At 42.9% G+C, this 8,864-nt stretch overlaps 1 protein-coding gene across 1 annotated transcript in view; it reads left to right on the top strand.

Annotated features, from left to right (window-relative positions):
- The first annotated feature begins 687 nt into the window (after positions 1 to 687).
- The window catches only part of LHFPL4 (LHFPL tetraspan subfamily member 4), a 32,495-nt gene continuing 24,318 nt past the window's right edge, over positions 688 to 8,864 (top strand). Inside the window, exon 1 of the mRNA XM_003762404.3 lies at positions 688 to 1,197. Coding sequence (XP_003762452.2) covers positions 792 to 1,197 — 406 coding nt within the window. The 5' untranslated portion in view covers positions 688 to 791. The remainder of the gene's footprint in view (positions 1,198 to 8,864) is intronic.

Here is an 8,864-nt window from a genome sequence, read left to right as displayed (position 1 = left end):
ACCGGAGCAAAGATGGAGGCCGGGCCGAAGCTGCCGCCAACGCTGAAGCTGCAGCCGATGCCGCCGCCGTCGGGGCCCCGGAGCCGAGGTGCTTAGGGTCCTCCCGCCCCTGGGCCTGGGTCCGGCGCACGCGGCCTCCCGCCCCAGGTCGGCCCCCTTCCGGAGCTCCAGCCGCCGCCTGGAGACTCGGACAGGTTCGTCTCCCGGCCCGGCCCTGGCCCCGGCCCCGGCCCCGGCCCCGGCCCGGGGCCCCGCAGTCTCCTCCGCCCGGCCCGCCTCCTCGGGGTTCGTGGCTTGCTGCTGCGCTGCTCCCCTCCGGGCCTGGTCCCCCGGAGCTCCCGCTCCTGGGCCGCGCGGCCCCTCGCTCACGCTCGGCTCAGCTCGGCCCAGTGCCTGTCCGGCTCCCACGCCTCCAGTCCCCTCGCTCTGGCCTCCCCCCAGCCCCCAGCTTTTCCCCATCCTTTTCCATTCCCCCCAGTTCCCTGCCCCCAGCATTTTCTTCCCCGGGAAGGCTTTGGGCCTGGGCCCTGGGGCCCCCCTTCCCGCAGCCCCAGCCCCTCTAGTCTTAGGGCCCCTGCCCCGCCTCCCCTGCCCTTCCGCCCCTCACTCCCAGCCCTCAGCCCTGGGGTGCCAGGCTCTCAGGCCTTCATTTCCTTAGCTCCCTCCCCCTCTCTCCGCCCCACCCCCTCTCTCAGTTCCCAGGCTCTTAACCATCAGGTTCCTGGCTCCTGGTCCCATAGCCCAGTACATCCCTGCTCTCACCCTCTGTCCCAACCCCAAACCCTGCCACCATGCTGCCATCCCAGGAGGCCTCGAAGCTGTACCATGAGCATTATATGCGGAACTCGCGGGCCATTGGGGTGCTGTGGGCTATCTTCACCATCTGCTTCGCCATCATCAACGTGGTGGTCTTCATCCAGCCCTACTGGGTGGGCGACAGTGTGAGCACCCCTAAGCCCGGCTACTTCGGCCTCTTCCACTACTGCGTGGGGAGCGGGCTGACTGGCCGGGATCTCACCTGCCGAGGCTCCTTCACCGACTTCAGCACCATCCCGTCCGGGGCCTTCAAGGCGGCTGCCTTCTTCGTGCTGCTGTCCATGGTGCTGATCCTGGGCTGCATCACCTGTTTCGCCCTCTTCTTCTTCTGCAACACAGCCACAGTCTACAAGATCTGTGCCTGGATGCAACTGCTTGCAGGTAGGAGGGTGGAGGTGGCCATGGGAGGAAACCTGGGGGACCCCGGGGTCGTGCACAGTGGACATGAGGGTACTTGCCTCCCAGACGCCCTCCAGGTCTGCTTGTGTTGGCCTTGGGGGTAAGTAGAGGTCTCTGGCTCTATAAGAGGGAAGAGGCAAGGATTTATGAGTACACGGTCTCCAGGGCTGTCTGTATCACTTCTTAAAGTATCACCTCCTCTACCTGATCTTCACTGGTCATGCAGGATTTGAGGGGAGAGGTGCAGAGAATACTTTTTAGGAAGTTCTCTTCTTTGGGCTCAGTCTTTATTAGAGGATAATTATCTTATATCGCAACAGACTGTATTTGTGAGTTAATGTTATATTAGGAGATGGCATGGGGGGAATGAGTATAGAGTGTGTACGTGTGTGTGTATTTGTGTGTAGAATATGTGCTGAGAATGCATTTCAGTGTGTGACTGTGGAGGCTGTAAGAGGAGTATGTATTTGAAGGGTGTGAATGTGAAGGGTTATGTAGTTAGGGAGATCTCTTAAGCATCTGACACATACTTAGGACACCCAAGTTGGAATATATCACTCAATAAAGTGGTTCTCTGGATCTTGTCTTCTTCTAGGAGGGTTCTGTTAGCTCACAGGACTTTCTGAAATATCTTGCTAAAGCATTATCCTTAGCCAGGGAAGAGAATGTTGGGAAAGAGGACTGATTGCTGTGAATGTCTTCCAGGATCCATTAGAGTTATCCTTTTAGACTGGAGACAGAATTTGAAGACTCAGCTCCTCCCTGCATTTGTCTGAGTGCATGCATGGATGGGGGTGGGGGTGGAGTAGGATGATTGGAATTGGGAGTGGGGGAGGAGGCACAGGAACAAATGGAAATGGGTGGGGGAACCCCATCAGACTGGGGTAAATAGGATGAGAAAGTATGACTATAAGTGATGGATAGTGTTATTTAATAAAGAGACCAGAACTTCTCTAGCCAAGTGAGGGCTGTCCCTTTCAGAGCAATCACCTTAGGAGGCCATACACATTGCTCAACACATCGTGAGAAATTCTTTTTTGGAAGCTGCCTTCTGATACTATGTATGACACATTTTAACAACATCTCAATGAGAATAAATGTTGTCCCTTTGAGAGTGGATTTTACTTTCAGAAGACAAAGTTAGTTGAAGTGAGGAGTGTATGTGAGTTTGTGTATGTTGTGTATGTGTGTCTGTTCATATTGATGGTAATATTGATGATAAAAATGAAAAAAGGGTTGTAACACAAAGTAGATTTTCTTGTGTAATATGACTTTGAAGATGATTCTTAAAGAAAGCTTACAACAAAGTTATAAGGCAGTCTTGTTAGAGTAAGTACAAAGCTCTCACCCCACTCCATCCAGTAATTGCTTTGGTGTAGATAACATTTCATAAATCTAAATCTATTAAAAAGAGAAGTATCACTCTACAGTTATTCCTTATATTACTTTATGGATGCTCTTATGCCTGCAAATAGGCCAGGGTAGGAATAGGTAATGTATCTTTATGTTTAGTTGTCTAAGCAGGAGCCTTTGTGACACACAGAGTGAGGGTTCTAGCTTTATCATCCTTTTTAGGTTTTCATTTCATCCCCCATCTCTCAACCCCCCCCCAAACCCCTCAGTGGCATTCTGGACAATAGCTATCGATGGTTTCTAGTTTTCTAGTATTAAAGTTCTCAGCCATTCTTTGGGAAGTTTTCAGTGCTTTAAAGATTTGCTGATGATTTTCTAATCCATAGATCCCCTATAATCCATGGAAATTTAATCTTGAGGATTTGACATTTTTTCTTGTTTGGTTGCAGTTGTCTAGGATCTCTGGGCAATCACAGATTTATAAAACATTAGGACCAGAAGAAACTTTAGGGATCATCTGATCCAACTCCCTGATTTTACAGATGAGAAAAATGAGGCCTGAAGAGGGGCAATATCTTGCCCCAAGGTCACACATATGATTCCTGGCAGAGCTTTGACTAAAACTCAGATCTCCTGAGTTCCAACCTTCATGTTCTTCTTTGTGCTGTGAGAGCCAAGGAGGAGACAGAAAGAACTTAAGCGTTTGATCCATTTTATTGAAGGTATCGAGGCTCTCAGAGGCTGAGATTCTGTTTAATTGATAAATTTCATCTCCTGGGACATCATTTCAGCCAGATATTTTGCAAGCCTCCTAAGAAGAAAAGGATCCAGTCATTCTTTCAGAAAGCAAAGCCAAGGATATAATGCTCATCCTTGCATTGGTATATAGCACTCTATAATCTTTAAAGGGATGTTCATATCCATTTTCTTATTCTGTCCTCACCACAGTTCTTCAAAGCATATAAGCACATTATCATTAGCTCTATTTAATAGATAAGAAAACTGAGATGCAGAGAGTTTATATGCCAAAGTCACATAGACAAGTAGAGACAAAAACAGGACTAGAACCTTGATCTCTTTGGCAGAGCAGTGGGCATCCATTTATTTCTTACATATTTGTTGAATAAATATTTATGTATATAAAGAAATTTATCATCTGGTGGGCTGCAAGGTGATGAATTTTCTGGTCATGGCAACTCTTAAAGTCTACCACTAAGATTTTAGAAGAGCTACAAAATGTGTCAGTGGGTGCTTTCACAACTTTAGTGATTTTTTTTACTGTTATACTATTTTTCATTACATGAAGATGTCTTAAGATGACTCTTGCCCTCACAGCTTAGTTGAGGTTCATTATGAGCATGTAAATGCATGAGATTTGTGTATATGTGTATGTATACTGTCCTGAAAATCAAGAGACTCAGGTTCATGAACATATGCATATCTTGCAGATAGATATGTGTAGATATATAAGTTTGTATTTGTTTGATACCGGTGACTTCATTAATAGGCAGTTTCCAGTGAAAAAAGTTCTTCAACCAATATAGATCAGCACTTCCTATGCAATCTACAATCTTAGAGAATTCCCTGGGACACTGAGAGGTTCAACTCAATAAACATATATTAAAGTGCCTGTTTTGTGCCAGGCACTGTGCTAGGTGCTGGGAATATAAAAGGCAAATGGAAGTCCTGATGTCAAGATGCTCACAATCTAATGAGGAGACAAACACATATATACAAAGAAAGTTATGTACGGAACAAATAGAAAATAATGAACAGAGAGAAGCCAAAAAATTAAGGGTTTGGGAAAGGCTTCCTGTAGATGGTAGGATTTTAGGTGGGATTCAAAGGAAATCAAGGAGGTCAGGAGTCAGAGTGAAAGAGAGAAAGCATTCTAGGCTTGGGAGAAACTCAGAGAGAATGCCCAGAGCCTGTATTGGAGGGTCTAGTTCACACAAGAGTCAGTAGGCCAGTATCACTGAATTGAAGAGTATTGCTATGGAGTAAGGTGTAAGAAGACTGGAAAAGAAAGAGGGGGCTAGTTTATGAAGGGCTTTTAATGCCAAACTGAGCATTTTGTATTTTCATCTGAAGGCAACCTGAAGGGGAACCACTGGAGCTTATTGAGTGGGGGTGGTGGTGGTGACATGATCAGACTTGTGTTTTAGTGACTGAGGAGAATGGATTAGAGTGAGGAAAGACTAGAGGCAGACAGACCCACCAGCAGCTATTGTAGTAATCAAAGCATGAGGTAATGTGACTTGTTTATCACCGTTTATTATCACCCATCTATTATGGATTAAGATGGGAGCCAAACTCAAGTCTTTCTAAATCTATCCACGGTACCATGCTGTATTAGACAAAATAAACTAGGCAGTTAAGGATGTGTCATGTTAGCAACATAGTCAAAAAGTACCAACATAGTCGAAAAGTACCATAAGAGACCAGAGGAAGAGGAGAACATTTCTGGCAGATTGGGGTGGAAGGCATAGGTGGAGAATGGGAGAATGGGAGAATAGAAAACTGCACAAGATCTAATCAGAATAAAAGGAGAATGATTTGAACTAAATCTTGAGGAATGGGACAAGTTTTTATAGGGGAAAGATATAGGATGGGAGGAGTCAAGAGAAAGAAAATGGTGTGGCAGAAGGAAAACCACAAGCAAGCTCGAGGGACAGTGAATGGATCACTTAATAGTACAAGGTATGTGTAGGGGGAAGGAGGGAAAGACAAGTCTGGGAAAATGGATGGAGGAAGGTTGTGAAAGCTCTGGAAGCTAGGACAAAGACTTAGGGGTTTTTTTCCCCTGTAGTGTGTGTGTGTGTGTGTGTGTGAGAAAGAGAGAGAGAGAGAGAGAGAGAGAGAGAGAGAGAGAGAGAGAGAGAGAGAGAGAGAGAGAGAGAGAGAGAGAGAGAGAGAGAGAGAGAGAGAGAGAGAGAGAGAGAGAGAGAGACATTCAAGGATCTGAAACATGGGAGTGATATAGTGAAATTAGCTTGCAATAATTTAGTTTCAAAACATATTAGAGAGGTTATAAATGCTGAGCTGTTTGTCCTAGGGAGGAACAAAGTGAGAAAAAGGAAGACCTTATAAGGGCTCTCATTATCTCTGGACATATCTTGTGGACTTAGAACTTTTGTATATTCTCAAAAATCATTCTCCTGTGCTGTTTTCTTCACTGTATTCTTCAAAATAGGCTGGTTGGACAGATATATAGGCAAGTGGACTGTGGGCTTTGATGATGAACTGGAAGGGAAGGACCAGTTTGCCCCAAACCTCTCCATTATTTGAATCTGTATGTAAGGACCTGATGGATATGCCTGAGAAATGAAGGTAAAATAAGTGTTAGGCAGAAGTTAGCCAAAGGCATTGAGGTCAATTTTTTTGGACTTTTCTGAATATCAACTTTTGGAACAATTTTACCTGGTCATACATAATGCTTATGTATAATAATAAGAAAGAAGAGGTGAGAGCTGTCCATAAAGTCTGAGCAAAGCTTTGCTTCCCATTGTTGGGAGATAATCAGTCCAACCCTATTCTGTAGATAATAATGGGAAGGAGAAAAACAGCAAAAATGATAAGAAAAATAATCAGCATTTATAAAATGCCTATTGTGTCAGGCACTGTGCTAAGTACTTCACAAATATTTTGTTCATTTGATCCTCACAACAACCTTGGGAAGTAGTAAGTGCTGTTATGTCCATTTTATAATTGAAGAAACTGAGGCAAACATTAAATCACTTAATAAACACTTATGTTTCCTCTTATAGTCATAAGTCACATTATCTCATTTGATCCTCTCAACAATTCTGTGAGCTATATACTACAAGTGTAGTTATTTCCATTTTACACATAAGGAAATTGAGGCAAGAGAGGCTAAGTGTACTCAAGGTCACATACAGCTACTAAGTGTCAGAGAGTAGATTCAAATACAGGTTCTTGATTTCAGGTTCAACATTCTTTCCACTATACCCACCATACTGATGAACAATGACTGAGGGAAGGATAGAATCAGAAAAAGGAGAAATAAGAGGCTTAAAGCAGCTATGCTAAGCAAGACACGAGTGAGATCAATCAATGTGTATTTAGGGATTTGCTTTTCTTTATCTCTTGCTTTTAATTGTATATTGCCTATTTAAATAAACTAAATATAAATATCACAAATGTAATAATAATTAGTTGACAGCTAAACTATGCTTTATTATTTTAATAAAGAATTTTATTTTGTAAAAGAAAAAAAAAAGGGAAAAGAACTAAGATTCATACTGTCCATTCATCTTTTCCATATTGTCACTAAAGGACTGGATCTGGTTCCCTGGCAACACTATCTCCTCCCTTTCTTTCACACCTTTTAGGTGGTCTGCTCCCCTTTTGTCATAAGGCTACTTTTGATGTCCATTTTTAACATGGTCTCATCTGGATAAGCATACTGTGGGGGGACTGTCTGGTTTGTCCTATTCCTTGCTCCCTCTGATACCTGTCTGAGAGGGAGGGAGAGGAAGAGAAGGGAAGGGGAAAAGAAGGAAGGGAGGAAGGGAAGCAAGAAGAGAAGTTGAAAATTATATAGACTGAACTAGAATTAAGAAAAAAAAGGAAAGGGAAGGAATAAAACAGGGCAGTCAAGCCATTAGGCTACTTAGTGCCTATCGCTTCTACCTTCTGGAAATAATGGCACAAAATTCTAAAATTTTGTGAAACTAAATTAGAATTCCAGAACTCTGGAGCTCTAGCAAATAACTAAATGGATCATTTGAATTCTCTTTTCCCCAGTCACTTGGGCAAATGCCTTAGTTTGACTAATAATATCATCTTAAGCAGATCAAAACTCTTTGGGCCTCAGTTTTCTCCACTGTCAAATAAAGTGATAATGGGGTAGGCAAACTATGGCCAATTTCCATAGCTTCTATAGCTGCCTATTTTTGTATAGCTTGGCAAGGTAAAAATGACTTTTACATTTTGAAACATAATAAAACTTACTAAAAATATAAAAATCATTCTTAATTCCTGGAGCTCAACAAAAACAGACCAGGCAGAAAGAACTCAAGTTCTTTTCATTTCAGAGATTCTATAATTCTGTAATTCTAATGGATTGGGATAGGATTAAGTTAAGGCTACTATCTTAGAGCATCTCAGCTGGACTAGTGCTAGGGGCCAAGGGAAGTCTGTAATTAGAATGATAGAATAGGATAGGATTGAGGAAGGGGGAAAGCATTATTTTCTATTACCAGGCACTGTAGAAGCTAAGTACTTTACAAATGTCATCTCATTTGATTCTCACCAAAAGCTCATGATTTGGTGCTATTATTATTCCCATTTTATGTTGGAAAAACTGATGAAGACAGAAGTTTAGTGATTTGCTCACAGTTAAACAGCTATTAAATGTCTAAGATCATATTCTAACTCGGATCCATCCTGACTCTGGGTCCACTGTACCACCTAGCTGGCTTGGATTGTGTGCAGGGACTGAAACAGACGTACTGTATTCTTCACATCTCCAATCACTGCCAACCTTATCTGGGGGACCTCAGGCCTGTCCAGGACTGCCTGGAGTCTCAAAAGGACAGCTTGGAGGAGAGAGGGGTGAGGTGGTATTAAAATGAAAAGACACATTTCCACTTTGTTTTCATGGTATATAGGTGAAGAGAGGAGAGAAGGGAGATAGAAAAGCATTGATTTTGATATGTATGTGAAATTCAGGTCTTCTCTCTAGCTTATTTACTTATTTATATAATTTATTACACCAGCTGTAGGGTCACCATTGTCTTCTTCATTAGTCTCTGAGTTAACAAAAAATCCTGGAAATCTAATTATCTGGGGTTTACAATTTGCTGTTCCTTAGAAATGGCTCTGCCTTGGCCCTTCAGGAGATCTTGCCTTGAGTCCCAGCTCTGAGACTTATTATCTTACCATGGACAAAACATTTTCCTTTTTGAGTTTTTTCCTTTGTCAAATGGGAAAATAATATTTGCTTTACCCATCACACAACACTGTTGTGGGCAAAACACTGCCCTGCTATTTCCTACCTTTATGATTGTGGGCAAGTTGTGTAATCTTTTTAGATCTCAATTTCCTCCTCTGCAAAATGAGATGATTGGATTGGATAGCCTTGAAAGCCCATTTTAGCTCTAAATCAGATTCTCCAGGTACTAAAATTTTTATTATTATTAATAGTAGTAATATGATAGGTCCTGGGTCCCCTTCTAGCTATATTCCCACTTGGTGACCTCATCAGCTCCCGTGGATTTAATTATCATCTCTATGCAAATGATTTCCAGCTCTATATGTCCGACCTCTGTCTT

Source organism: Sarcophilus harrisii, chromosome 1 (assembly GCF_902635505.1).
Source record: "Sarcophilus harrisii chromosome 1, mSarHar1.11, whole genome shotgun sequence".
NCBI lineage: Eukaryota > Metazoa > Chordata > Mammalia > Dasyuromorphia > Dasyuridae > Sarcophilus > Sarcophilus harrisii.
Note: the sequence above shows the minus strand (reverse complement) of the source record. Positions and strands in the feature narration are given on the sequence as shown.